We start from the raw sequence: 14,017 nt of genomic DNA, 5'->3' as shown, positions 1-14,017 counted from the left end.
CTCTCAACAGGCAGGATTCTATGATTTGCTTTGTGTCTCTCGGCATAGAATGTCGCCAGACCCGCCGAGGTTTTCCAGCATTTTTTGTTTTTATTCCATTATTTACAGGTGTTAAACGTGGGGGATCCCAGTGAGTGCGGCTGAATGTCCCCTTTTGAGGGGAAGAGGGGAGGGATTTTGCATTGTGCAACCTTAAATCCAAGTGCGTACAGAACTTCAGAAACGAGGGGGGAATTAGTGTTGGCTGGGAACGTGGGGAAGAGTAAAAGCCAAAAGCCAAAATAACATATTTTGGGGGGAGAGAAAAAAGAATTTTGATTCGGGGGAATGCGCTGCTTTAAGAGGGGGCGGGGCTAGTAAAGCGGACGTGACGGCACAGAGGTGGGTGAGAGGAGTGGAAGGGGCGCCAGTGATGGCAGGGGATGGACGGAAGTGACGGAAGAGGGGCGGTGGAGGAACGGAAGTGACAGAAGATGCGTCGTTGTGCGCGAAGGGGATGAACGGATATTACGTCAGAGAGGGGTGAAGGGTGACCCGGAAGCGGGCGGCCATCTTGCTTGGAGGCGACGTTTTACCGGAGAAACCGGGTTCGGGGAGAGGACCGGGAGCGCGTCCGCGTGAAACAGCCGTGAACTGAGCGCTCGGGCGATTGCGCGCTCCAGAGGCCCCGGGAGCACTCCCGATAACATCGCCCGGGCCCCCAACCCCAGTGCGCGCCTCTGTGAAGCGCGCCCCCGACTGTTAGAGCCGCTTATCACCGGTAGTGCGCGCTCCCGAGGTCCACCGCGTTCCCCGAGGGACTAGTGCGCGTTCCCGGCCTATTGCGCGCCCACCCCCTCTGAGGGGGGGGGCGGTCAGGGTTCAAGGGTTGCCCCCTGAGGGGAGGTCAGGGTTCGCCCTCCCAAGGGGAGGTCAAGGTTCAGGGTTCGCTCCCTAAGAGGAGGTCAGGGTTCAGAGTTCGCCCCCAAGGGGGGGTTCAGGGTTCGCCCTCTAAGGGGAGGTCAGGGTTCAGAGTTTGTCCCCTGAGGGGAGGTCAGGGTTCGCCCTCCCGAGGGGAGGTCAAGGTTCAGGGTTCGCCCTCTAAGGGGAGGTCAGGGTTCAGAGTTTGTCCCCTGAGGGGAGGTCAGGGTTCAGGGTTCGCCTTCTAAGGGGAGGTCAGGGTTCAGAGTTTGTCCCCTGAGGGGAGGTCAGGGTTTGCCCTCCCGTGGGGAGGTCAAGGTTCAGGGTTCGCCCTCTAAGGGCAGGTCAGGGCCGCGCAAGCCCACCCCATCCCCGTGACCATGGGCTCCTCCAAGAAGCACCGGGAGCGGGACCGCGGCGCCGAAGACTCCGGGCGCCACAAGAAGCACAAACACAAGGAGCGGAAACAGCGGGCGGCGAGCCGGGAGCGCGAGGGGCGCCGGCACCGGGAGAGGGAGAGGCGGGCGGCACCAGGGGAGAGCCAGCCCGAGCGTCGCGTCAAGAGGGAGAAGACCGAGGAGGCAGGTGAGAGAAAGGGAGAGGCCTCGCCTCGAGGGGGAGGGTTTCTGTGCGACAAACCGCGCCATGGTGATTGGGAGGGTGGGAGGAGGAGGTTGGCTGTGTGATGTATCCTGGCTTGGAATGACTCGGGCCAGGCGATGACCATCTCCAATAAGAGAGGTTCTAACCATTGCCTCTTGACATTCAATGGCATCACCATCGCTGAATCCCCCATTATCAACATCCTGGGGGTTACCATTGACCAGAAACTGAACTGGACCCAACCATATAAATACAGTGGCTACCAGAGCAGGTCAGAGGCTGGGAATCCTGTGGAGAGTAACTCACCTCCTGACTCCCCCCAAAGCCTGTCCACTGGGAATCCTGCGGAGAGTAACTCACCTCCTGACTCCCCCCAAAGCCTGTCCACTGGGAATCCTGCGGAGAGTAACTCACCTCCTGACTCCCCCCCCAAAGCCTGTCCACTGGGAATCCTGCGGAGAGTAACTCACCTCCTGACTCCCCCCAAAGCCTGTCCACTGGGAATCCTGCGGAGAGTAACTCACCTCCTGACTCCCCCCAAAGCCTGTCCACCATCTACAAGGACACAAGTCAGGAGTGTGATGGAACACTCTCCACTTGCCTGGATGAGTGCGGCTCCCAACAACACTCGAGAAGCTCGACACCATCCAGGACAAAGCAACCCCGCTCGATCGACACGCTAACCACAAACATTCTCTCCCTCCACCACCGATGCACAGTGGCAGCAGTGTGTACCATCTACAAGATGCACCACAGCGACTCGCCAAGGCTCCTTCGACAGCACCTTCCAAACCCACCACCTCTACCACCTAGAAGGACAAGGGGGGGCAGCAGACACATGGGGAACACCCCCACCTGCAAGTTCCCCCTCCGAGCCACTCACCATCCCGACTTGGAAATATATCGGCCGTTCCTTCACTGTGGCTGGGGTCAAAATCCTGGAACTCCCTCCCTAACAGCACTGTGGGTGTACCTACACCACACGGGGACTGACTGATGTCCAATCACATTCCTGGAACTCCCTCCCTAACAGCACTGTGGGTGTACCTACACCACACACGGGGACTGACTGATGCCCAATCACAATCCTGGAACTCCCTCCCTAACAGCGCTGTGGGTGTACCTACACCACACGGGGACTGACTGATGTCCAATCACAATCCTGGAACTCCCTCCCTAACAGCACTGTGGGTGTACCTACACCACACGGGGACTGACTGATGTCCAATCACAATCCTGGAACTCCCTCCCTAACAGCGCTGTGGGTGTACCTACACCACATGGGGACTGACTGATGTCCAATCACAATCCTGGAACTCCCTCCCTAACAGCACTGTGGATGTACCTACACCACACGGGACTGCAGTGGGTTCACGATGGCGGTTCACGGGCCCTCAAACGTGTGAACCGCCATCTCCAAGATTTTTGCAATCTTGTGGAGTCCGTGGACCACGTCTACGTTACATGTTATAGGTTGCACACCCTTTTCTGAAAAATCTTTTACTGATGTTTTGTTTGCACTTCAGTCCCACGCTCCTGATCTACGGGCACCTGGTGCGGAGAGGGGGAGGCGGGTCAGGAGGGCGGCCTCCTCGTGAACCTGCTCCCGGGCCTGGCGAGGCGAGCTATTAACAGGTCCAGGCAGCGGGCGATCGACGGGATCGTCCATCCCGACTATCTGCCCCTCTACCACAGCTATATTCACGGTTGGGTGTCCCTGGAAAGGGAGAATGCAGTGTCCATGGGCGCAGTTGAAGCCTTCCGTGCCCGCTGGGCACCACAGGGGCTGGGGTGTATTCTAGACCCTGATAATCACATTTTAATTTGAGGTTTTAATCTTCCTTTCTGCTTTGATTTTTGGTTCGGGTGGTTCTCCCTCCTTTTGGGGAGCTGCCCCTTTTTAAGTTGTCCCTCAGTTAATTTGATTTTGTATAATTGGTTGCGTACACAAAAAGAACCACTTTTTCATGGGGCATTTTCATTCCTATTCAATGTCTTTAGAACCATAGAAAATTACAGCTCAGAAACAGGCCTTTTGGCCCTTCTTGTCTGTGCCGAACCATTTGTTGCCTAGTCCCACTGACCTGCACTTGGACCATATCCCTCCACACCCCTCTCATCCACGAACCCGTCCAAGTTTTTCTTAAATGTTAAAAGTGACCCCGCATTTACCACTTTATCCGGCAGCTCATTCCACACTCCCACCACTCTCTGCGTGAAGAAGCCCCCCCCTAATATTCCCTTTAAACTTTTCTCCTTTCACCCTTAACCCATGCCCTCTGGTTTTTTTCTCCCCTAGCCTCAGTGGAAAAAGCCTGCTTGCATTCACTCTATCTATACCCATCAAAATCTTATACACCTCTATCAAATCTCCCCTCATTCTTCTACGCTCCAGGGAATAAAGTCCCAGCCTATTCAATCTCTCTCTGTAACTCAGCTTCTCAAGTCCCGGCAACATCCTTGTGAACCTTCTCTGCACTCTTTCAACCTTATTTACATCCTTCCTGTAACTAGGTGACCAAAACTGTACACAATACTCCAAATTCGGCCTCACCAATGCCTTATATAACCTTGATGTGGAGATGCCGGCATTGGACTGGGGTAAGCACAGTAAGAAGTCTCACAACACCAGGTTAAAGTCCAACAGGTTTATTTGGTAGCAAATACCATAAGCTTTCGGAGCACTGCTCCATCTGACGAAGGAGCAGTGCTCCGAAAGCTTCTGGTATTTGCTACCAAATAAACCTGTTGGACTTTAACCTGGTGTTGTGAGACTTCTTATTATATAACCTTACCAGAACACTCCAACTTTTATACTCGATCCTCCGATTTATAAAGGCCAATGTACCAAAGGCACTCTTTACGACCCTATCCACCTGTGACGTCACTTTTAGGGAATTCTGTACCTGTATTCCCAGATCCCTCTGTTCAACTGCACTCTTCAGAGTCCTACCATTTACCCTGTACGTTCTACTTTGGTTTGTCCTTCCAAAGTGCAATATCTCACACTTGTCTGCGTTAAATTCCATTTGCCATTTTTCAGCCCATTTTTCTAGTTGGTCCAAATCCCTCTGCGAGCTTTGAAAACCTTCCTCACCGTCCACTACACCTCCAATCTTTGTATCATCAGCAAATTTGCTGATCCAATTGACCACATTATCATCCAGATCATTGATATAGATGACAAATGAGAATCATAGATGCCTACAGTGCAGACAGAGATCATTCGGCCCATCATGTCCGATCACAGCCCCACCCAGGCCCTATCCCCTTACATTTTACCCTAGCTAGACCCCCTGACACTAAGGGGCAATTTAGCATGGCCAATCCACCTAACCCGCACATCTTTGGACACTAAGGGGCAATTTAGCATGGCCAATCCACCTAACCTACACATCTTTGGACACTAAGGGGCAATTTAGCATGGCCAATCCACCTAACCTACACATCTTTGGACACTAAGGGGCAATTTAGCATGGCCAATCCACCTAACCTACACATCTTTGGACACTAAGGGGCAATTTAGCATGGCCAATCCACCTAACCTACACATCTTTGGACACTAAGGGGCAATTTAGCATGGCCAATCCACCTAAACTACACATCTTTGGACACTAAGGGGCAATTTAGCATGGCCAATCCACCTAACCCGCACATCTTTGGACACTAAGGGGACAATTTAGCACGGCCAATCCACCTAACCTACACATCTTTGGACTGTGGGAGGAAACCGGAGCACCCGGAGGAAACCCACGCAGACACGGGGAGAAAGTGCAAACTCCACACAGGCAGTGACCCGAGCTGGGAATCGAACCCGGGTCCCTGGTGCAAAGCACGGTGTCGCCACTAGGGACGGGGGATAAATGCTAGGCCTGGCCAGCGATGCTCACATCCTGTAAATGAATTTTTAAAAAACAATACAGGGTGCTGACGATTGTGAGGGCGGTTTGGGGTTGAGGGAATGTCTCTGTGAGACACAGAGTCCTGGCTGATTGTCCGCGGGGTTTTAGAGAGGGGTGTCTCTCTCTGTGTACCAATAGAATGGATAGGGGCAGGGGTGGGCGATTGTGTATTCTGTCCCCAGTTAATGAACCTTCTTCTTATCTCCCCGTTCTCTCAACGTTTAGCTCTGGGTGCGAAATCAGGTGCTGCCAATACCTCTCTCAGCATCGAAGAGTCCAAGTGAGTGAACGGACACCTCCTCTGCTGCCCTCTGTCCCGCTCCCCTTCCTGCACAGCGAACGTACAGCGTCGAGATGAGGCCCTTCAGCCGTGTGAATCTCCCAGCCCAACTTCCTCAGCACCCTGACTCCTCTGAACAGGCACTGGAGACCAGTGCAGTGTCAGCTGTGGCTAATTGTGTAATGCACTGTTCACACGCCAGACTCTGCCTCCCTCTCGCAGAATAGAATCCCTACAGTGCAGAAGGTCACCATTTGGCCCATCGAGCCTGCATCGACTCATATCCAGACTTACCCCGTAACCACACGCATTTACCCCGCTAATTCCCCCGAACCTACACATCTTGGGACACCAAGGGGCAATTTAGCATGGCCAATCCACCTAACCCGCACATCTTTGGACACTAAGGGGCAATTTAGCATGGCCAATCCACCTAACCTACACATCTTTGACACTAAGGGGCAATTTAGCATGGCCAATCCACCTAACCTGCACATCTTTGACACTAAGGGGCAATTTAGCATGGCCAATCCACCTAACCTGCACATCTTTGACACCAAGGGGCAATTTAGCATGGCCAATCCACCTAACCCGCACATCTTTGGACACTAAGGGGCAATTTAGCATGGCCAATCCACCTAACCTACACATCTTTGACACTAAGGGGCAATTTAGCATGGCCAATCCACCTAACCTGCACATCTTTGACACTAAGGGGCAATTTAGCATGGCCAATCCACCTAACCTGCACATCTTTGACACCAAGGGGCAATTTAGCATGGCCAATCCACCTAACCCGCACATCTTTGGACACTAAGGGGCAATTTAGCACGGCCAATCCATCTAGCCTGCACATCTTTGACACTAAGGGGCAATTTAGCATGGCCAATCCACCTAACCTGCACATCTTTGACACTAAGGGGCAATTTAGCATGGCCAATCCACCTAACCTGCACATCTTTGACACTAAGGGGCAATTTAGCATGGCCAATCCACCTAACCTGCACATCTTTGACACTAAGGGGCAATTTAGCATGGCCAATCCACCTAACCTGCACATCTTTGACACTAAGGGGCAATTTAGCATGGCCAATCCACCTAACCTACACATCTCTGGACACTAAGGGGCAATTTAGCACGGCCAATCCACCTAACCTGCACATCTTTGGACTGTGGGAGGAAACTACAGTGACCCGAGGCCGGAATCGAACCTGGGCCCCCAGCGCTGTGAGGCTAACCACTGTGCTACGGTGAGCCACGGTGCTAATCACCGTGACACCTTGTGTGTCAGAAAGTTGTGGGTTAGAGTCTCCCTTGACCATAAAACCCAGGCCAGCGCTCCCGGGTGCCACACTGAGGGAGTGCTGCATTATCGGCAGGTTCATCTTTTGGATGAGATGTTAAACCTTCTGCCGCTACAAAAGGTCGTGAATGTAGCCCAATCCATCATGTAAACCAGCCTCCCATCAATTGGCTCCGTCTACACTTCCCGCTGCCTCGGGGAAAAGCAGCCAGCATAATCAAGGACCCCACGCACCCCGGACATTCTCTCTTCCACCTTCTTCCGTCGGGAAAAAGATACAAAAGTCTGAGGTCACGCACCGACCGACTCAAGAACAGCTTCTTCCCTGCTGCTGTCAGACTTTTGAATGGACCTACCTTACATTAAGTTGGTCTTTCTCTACACCCTAGCTGTGACTGTAACACTACATTCTGCACCCTCTCCTTTCCTTCTCTATGAACGGTATGCTTTGTCTGTATAGCGCGCAATAAACAATATTTTTCACTGTGTCCTAATACATGTGACAATAATAAATCAAATCCTTGGGATATATAAAATCCCATGTGCGGTTATAGAAAGACAAACAAGGGGCGTTCTTCCCAGCGCCCTGCGGTTAATATATAATTTTGTTTTAATTTATTATTGTCACATGTATTGGGATACAGTGAAAAGTATTGTTTCTTGCGCGCTATACAGACAAAGCATACCGTTCATAGAGAAGGAAAGGAGAGAGTGCAGAATGTAGTGTTACAGTTACAGCTAGGGTGCAGAGAAAGGTCAGCTTAATGCGAGGCAGGTCCATTCAAAAGTCAAATGGCAGCAGCAGGGAAGAAGCTGTTCCTGAAGAGATTTAATTAGAACATTGTGAGAGAGTTTAAAATAAGTTTGATGAAGTTTTTAACGAACAGTGAAATTCCAGGAGCATAAAACGAGAGTGAAAGATAGACATAGAATGTAGAAAAGCAAATTACTGCGGATGCTGGAATCTGAAACCCAAAGAGGAAATGCTGGAAAATCTCAGCGGGTCTGGGCAGCATCTGTGAGGAGAGAAAAGAGCTGACGTTTCGAGTCCGGATGTCCCTTTGTCAAAGCTCTGAGAAAGAGTCATCGGGACTCGAAACGTCAGCTCTTTTCTCTCCTCACAGACGCTGCCAGACCCGCTGAGATTTTCCAGCATTTTCTCCTTTTTGGGGTTAGGTTGTTTGCTGGGCAGAGCTTTCCAGAAGTCGCCTCGCGCCGGCGCCATTTTGAGTGCCCCCTCCCCCCAAGCTGTTCGTTGGAGCTTCCTGTGTCCAAATTGGCCACCAGGTTTCCGGCATTGCAGTAGCGACTATATTTCAAAAGGGCTTCACTGGCTCTGGGGGCATCCTGAGGGTGTGACAGGGGCTTTATATATATAAAATATGCAAGTCTTTCTAATTGTTCTCTGATCTTCTGCACAGCAAGCTGAGGGCAAAGCTCGGCCTGAAGCCGCTGGAGGTGCAAGAATCGAAGAAAGGTGAGTGACGTTTTGACACTGTGTGGGGGGGGTCTGCGAGATTGCCTTGACGGGGGAGGGAGAGTCAAGAGTATCGGTAAGATTGGACAGAGAGAGGTCCAGGAGACTGCCAGAATGGGTTCACTCGGTTGTGAATGTAGCCCAATCCACCACGCAAACCAGCCTCCCATCCACTGATTCCGTCTACACTTCCCATAAGACATAGGAGCAGAATGAGGCCACTCGGCCCATCGAGTCTGCTCCGCCATTCAATCATGGCTGACATTTTTCTCGTCCCCATTCTCCTGCCTTTTCCCCACAACCCCATATCCCCTTATTAATCAAGAACCTATCTATCTCTGTCTTAAAGACACTCAATGACCCGGCCTCCACAGCCTTCTGAGTTCCACAGATTCACCACTCTCTGGTGAAGGCACTTCCCGCTGCCTCGGGGAAAAGCAGCAGCATAATCAAGGACCCCACACACCCCGGACACACTCCCTTCCACCTTCTTCCATCGGGAAAAAGATACAAAAGTCTGAGGTCACGTACCGACCGACTCAAGAACAGCTTCTTCCCTGCTGCTGTCAGACTGTTGAATGGACCTACCTCGTACTAAGTTGATCTTTCTCTACACCCTAGCTGTGACTGTAACACTACATTCTGCACTCTCTCCTTCCTTTCTCTATGAACGGTATGCTTTGTCTGTAGAGCGCGCAAGAAACAATACTTTTCACTATGTTAATACATGTGACAATAATAAATCAAATCAAATCCAATGATTTCAAAGAATGAGAGAGGCGTTAGTTAATGCGGAGGGACTGGGAGAAGCTGGGATTATTCTTAGAGCAGGGAAGTTTTGGTCCCCTTATTTGCGAAAGGATATATTGGTCTTGGAGGGAGTACAGAGAAGGTTCACCAGGTTGATACTGGAGATGAGGGGGTTAGCTTATGAGGAGAGATTGAGTACATTGGGCCTGTACTCGTTGGAGTTTAGAAGGCTGAGGGGAGATCTTATAGAGACATATAAGATAATGAAGGGGCTGGATAGGGTAGAGGCAGAGAGATTCTTTCCACTTAGAAAGGAAACAAGAACTAGAGGACACAGCCTCAAAATAAAGGGGGGTCAGTTTAGAACAGAGTTGAGGAGGAACTTCTTCTCTCAGAGGGTGGTGAATCTCTGGAATTCTCTGCCCATTGAAGCAGTGGAGGCTTCCTCGTTGAATATGTTTAAGTCACAGGTAGATAGATTTCTGATCAATAAGGGAATTAAGGGTTATGGGGAGCGGGCGGGTAAGTGGAACTAAACCACTATCAGATCAGCCATGATCTTATTGAATGGCGGGGCAGGCTCGAAGGGCTAGATGGTCTACTCCTGCTCCTATTTCTTATGTTCTTATGTTCTTATAAGCTTAAAGGGGGAGATTGAATCGGGGAGTTTAAAATCAGGAAGGGTTTGGATCGAGTGAATAAGGAGAAAGTGTTTCCAGTGGCAGGAGGGTGGGTAACCAGAGGGGGGGGACACAGATTGAAGAGAATCGGGAAAAGGGACAGAGGGGGGAGAGATGAGGAGAATGTTTTTTTGCGAGTTGTTGTGATCTGGAAGATGCTGCCTGCAAGGGCGGCGGTTAGAGACTCAAGTGTTTTATGAAGCCCACCTGCATCATAAGTTTTGAATTTGGCTGGGATAAGCAAGAGATATTTCACTCCAGGTATGATTCAAATGACCCACTAGGAAGCTTTTACCATAGAACATAGAACAGTACAGCACAGAACAGGCCCTTCGGCCCACGATGTTGTGCCGAGCTTTATCTGAAACCAAGATCAAGCTATCCCACTCCCTATCATCCTGGTGTGCTCCATGTGCCTATCCAATAACCGCTTAAATGTTCCTAAAGTGTCTGACTCCACTATCACTGCAGGCAGTCCATTCCACACCCCAACCACACTCTGCGTAAAGAACCTACCTCTGATATCCTTCCTATATCTCCCACCATGAACCCAATAGTTATGCCCCCTTGTAATAGCTCCATCCACCCGAGGAAATAGTCTTTGAACATTCACTCTATCTATCGCCGTCATCATTTTATAAACATCTATTAAGTCTCCCCTCAGCCTCCTCTGCTCCAGAGAGAACAGCCCTAGCTCCCTCAACCTTTCCTCATAAGACCTACCCTCCAAACCAGGCAGCATCCTGGTAAATCTCCTTTGCACTCTTTCCAGCGCTTCCACATCCTTCTTATAGTGAGGTGACCAGAACTGCACACAATATTCCAAATGTGGTCTCACCAAGGTCCTGTACAGTTGCAGCATAACCCCACGGCTCTTAAACTCCAACCCCCTGTTAATAAAAGCTAACACACTATAGGCCTTCTTCACAGCTCTATCCACTTGAGTGGCAACCTTTAGAGATCTGTGGATATGGACCCCAAGATCTCTCTGTTCCTCCACAGTCTTCAGAACCCTACCTTTGACCCTGTAATCCACATTTAAATTAGTCCTACCAAAATGAATCACCTCACATTTATCAGGGTTAAACTCCATTTGCCATTTTTCAGCCCAGCTTTGCATCCTATCTATGTCTCTTTGCAGCCTAGAACAGCCCTCCACCTCATCCACTACTCCACCAATCTTGGTGTCATCAGCAAATTTACTGATCCACCCTTCAGCCCCCTCCTCTAAGTCATTAATAAAAATCACAAAGAGCAGAGGACCAAGCACTGAATCCCTGCGGCACTCCGCTAGCAACCTGCCTCCAGTCCGAAAATTTGGATAAACGAAGTTTATTTAAGAATATAGTTAACATGTATACTAAGAAAATTAGCAAGAACTTTTATCAGTTACAAACAAGACACAAAACAACCACTATAACGTATGACCCTTAATAAATATTTCTAATGTGTTCCAATCAAATCAAAACCCATAGACAAAGGGTCATCTGGATTCGAAACATCAGCTCTTTTCTCTCGTTACAAATGCTGCCAGACCTGCTGAGATTTTCCAGCATTTGGTTTCCGGTTCCAGCATCCGCTTTTACCCAGAGACAAAGGCCTTTTTTAACAGGTTCAACGCAGCACTACTGCTCACGTGATACTGGAAATGGAGTCCTTTGGCTGAAGTCTACAGTTCTCTGGATTCGCTCCGCAGAGTTTGAAGACAAGGCGGCTTCCCAACACACCAGAGAGACTCCGGAGTTGTGTGCCCCCCCCCCCCCCCCCCCCCCCCGATTTTCACCCTTTGGGAAAACACATCCAAGGGGGGAAAAAAACTGGGAAGAGAGAAAGAGAGAGAGACGTCTCTTTCAACGATGCTGTGAACTCCACTCCCAAAACGTGGTCGGTGCAGACTCGATGGGCCGAATGGCCTCCTTCTGCACTGTAGGGTTTCTATGATTTCTATGAACGGGAAAGCAACCCTTGTCAGCTGACCTGTCCACAGTTTCCTCCTCCCAACAATGACATCACCTCAGGCTGAGAGCGTGAATTTAAAAAAAAAACCTCTTGAATGTACACTCACCTCACAATAGGAACTTGGGGGGAGAATTGGGGAAGTACTTGGAAAGGAAAAATTTGCAGGGCTGTTGGGGGAAGGGAAGAGTCGGGGGGGGGGGGGGCAGAAAGGGGGACTAACTGGATAGATCGTTCAAAGAGTCGGCACGGTCACGGTGGGCCGAATGGCCTCCCGTACTCTCTGCAAACGAGGGTGAGGCAGGTGAAGGAAAGTAACGTTTATTTATTAGTGTCACAAGTAAGGCTTACATTAACACCGCAATGAAGTTACTGTGAAAATCCCCCAGTCGCCCACACTCCTGTTCGGGTAACACTGAGGGAGAATTTAGCACCCTAACCAGCACGTCTTTCGGACTGTGGGGGGGAACCGGAGCACCCGGAGGAAACCCACGCAGACACGGGGGGGAGAACGTGCAGACTCCGCACAGACAGTGACCCGAGCCCGGGAATCGAACCTGGGTCCCCTGGCGCTGTGAGGCAGCAGCGCTAACCACTGTGCCACCCTTTAGGAGAAATAACGGAAACATCTTCCCCACATCCACTCTACCCAGGCCTCTCAGTATTCTGTAAGTTTCAATTAGATCCACCCCCACCCCATCCTTCTAAATTCCACAGATTCACCCCCACCCTCCGGCTGAAGAAATTCCTCCTCATCTCGGTTCTAAAGGGTCCGTCCCTTTACTCTGAGGCCGTGCCCTCGGATCCCAGTCTCTCCGACTAATGGGAACATCTTCCCCACGTCCACTCTATCCAGGGCCTCGCAGTATTCTGGAAGTTTCAATGAGATCCCCCCTCATCCTTCTAAACTCCAAGTACAGACCTAGAGTCCTCAAACACTCCTCATACAGTTGGTGGGATCTTGCTGTGTACAGATTGGTGGCTGGGATTCTTTTCATTAGAGTGGCAATGCCGCCATTCCTTGATGCTGCCTTGTAACTCCCCTTCCTGGGGGAGGGACGGAGGGACCGAGGGGGTGGCGAAAGATGCCGCAGGAACACATGTTGATTTTTCCCCCCCCCCCCTCTTGCTCCCTCTCCCCCGTCTCCCTTTTCTCAGCCGAGGTAGGGACGAAGGAAGACCCCGTGGTGGTTCCAGCGATCAACCCCATTGCCAGCAAGCAGCAGGAGGACATCCGAGTGAAGCTCGCCGCCCTGAAGGAGAAGCGTCTTCTCAACCAGAAACTCGGGTAGGTCTGAGCTGGCGAGAGACGGTCTGCGGTATCCCTGTGGGCCCCGTGTGGCTGCACCGTCTGGTAGGGGAAAGACAACGAGACGGCAATTTCACTCAATTAATAATCCAGGTTAACGTTCTGGGAGGGGGTCGGGGGGGGAGAGAGAGAGAGACACACAACACGGGTTCAAATCTCAGCACGGCGGCTGCGGGAATTTAAATCCCAAGAGTGAAAAGCAGGTATATATATTTATAAAGTCTGTCTCAGTAATAGTAAGAAGTCTCACAACACCAGCTTAAAGTCCAACAGGTTTATTTGGTAGCAAAAGCCACTAGCTTTCGGAGCGCTGCCCCTTCATCAGGTAACGTGACGAAGGCTTACCTGACGAAGGAGCAGCGCTCCGAAAGCTAATGGCTTTTGCTACCAAACAAACGTATTGGACTTTAACCTGGTGTTGTGAGACTTCTTATTGTGTTTACCCCAGTCCAACGCCGGCATCTCCACATCAGTAATAGTGACCATCGATTGTCGTTTTAAAAGCAAAACCCATCTAGAATCCCTGCAGTGCAGGAGGAGGCCATTCGGCCCATCGAGCCTGTACCAACAACAATCCCACCCACTCCACCTATTTATCCTACTAATCCCCGCCCCCCGACATGAAGGGGCAATTTAGCACGGCCAATCCACCTAACCTGCACATCTTTGGACACTAAGGGGCAATTTAGCATGGCCAATCCACCTAACCTGCACATCTTTGGACAATAAGGGACAATTTAGCATGGCCAATCCACCTAACCTGCACATCTTTGGACAATAAGGGACAATTTAGCATGGCCAATCCACCTAACCTACACATTTATGTTCACTAATATCCTGATTAGTAGGCATTCTAT

At 50.7% G+C, this 14,017-nt stretch overlaps 1 protein-coding gene across 2 annotated transcripts in view; it reads left to right on the top strand.

Annotated features, from left to right (window-relative positions):
• Nucleotides 1–512: 512 nt before the first annotated feature.
• sart1 (spliceosome associated factor 1, recruiter of U4/U6.U5 tri-snRNP) overlaps nt 513–14,017 on the top strand; it is a 56,741-nt gene continuing 43,236 nt past the window's right edge. The window contains exons 1-5 of one of the 2 annotated variants that reach the window (XM_078202788.1): nt 513–1,122; nt 1,187–1,485; nt 5,631–5,685; nt 8,410–8,465; nt 13,010–13,139. In XM_078202788.1, the coding sequence (XP_078058914.1) occupies nt 1,281–1,485; nt 5,631–5,685; nt 8,410–8,465; nt 13,010–13,139 (446 nt within the window). In that variant the 5' untranslated portion in view covers nt 513–1,122; nt 1,187–1,280. Of the gene's footprint in view, nt 1,486–5,630; nt 5,686–8,409; nt 8,466–13,009; nt 13,140–14,017 lie in introns of both variants that reach the window. The other variant, XM_078202787.1, reaches the window with a different exon arrangement.

The sequence above is a fragment of the Mustelus asterias genome, unplaced genomic scaffold (genome assembly GCF_964213995.1).
Source record: "Mustelus asterias unplaced genomic scaffold, sMusAst1.hap1.1 HAP1_SCAFFOLD_97, whole genome shotgun sequence".
Taxonomy (NCBI): Eukaryota; Metazoa; Chordata; class Chondrichthyes; order Carcharhiniformes; family Triakidae; genus Mustelus; species Mustelus asterias.
Note: the sequence above shows the minus strand (reverse complement) of the source record. Positions and strands in the feature narration are given on the sequence as shown.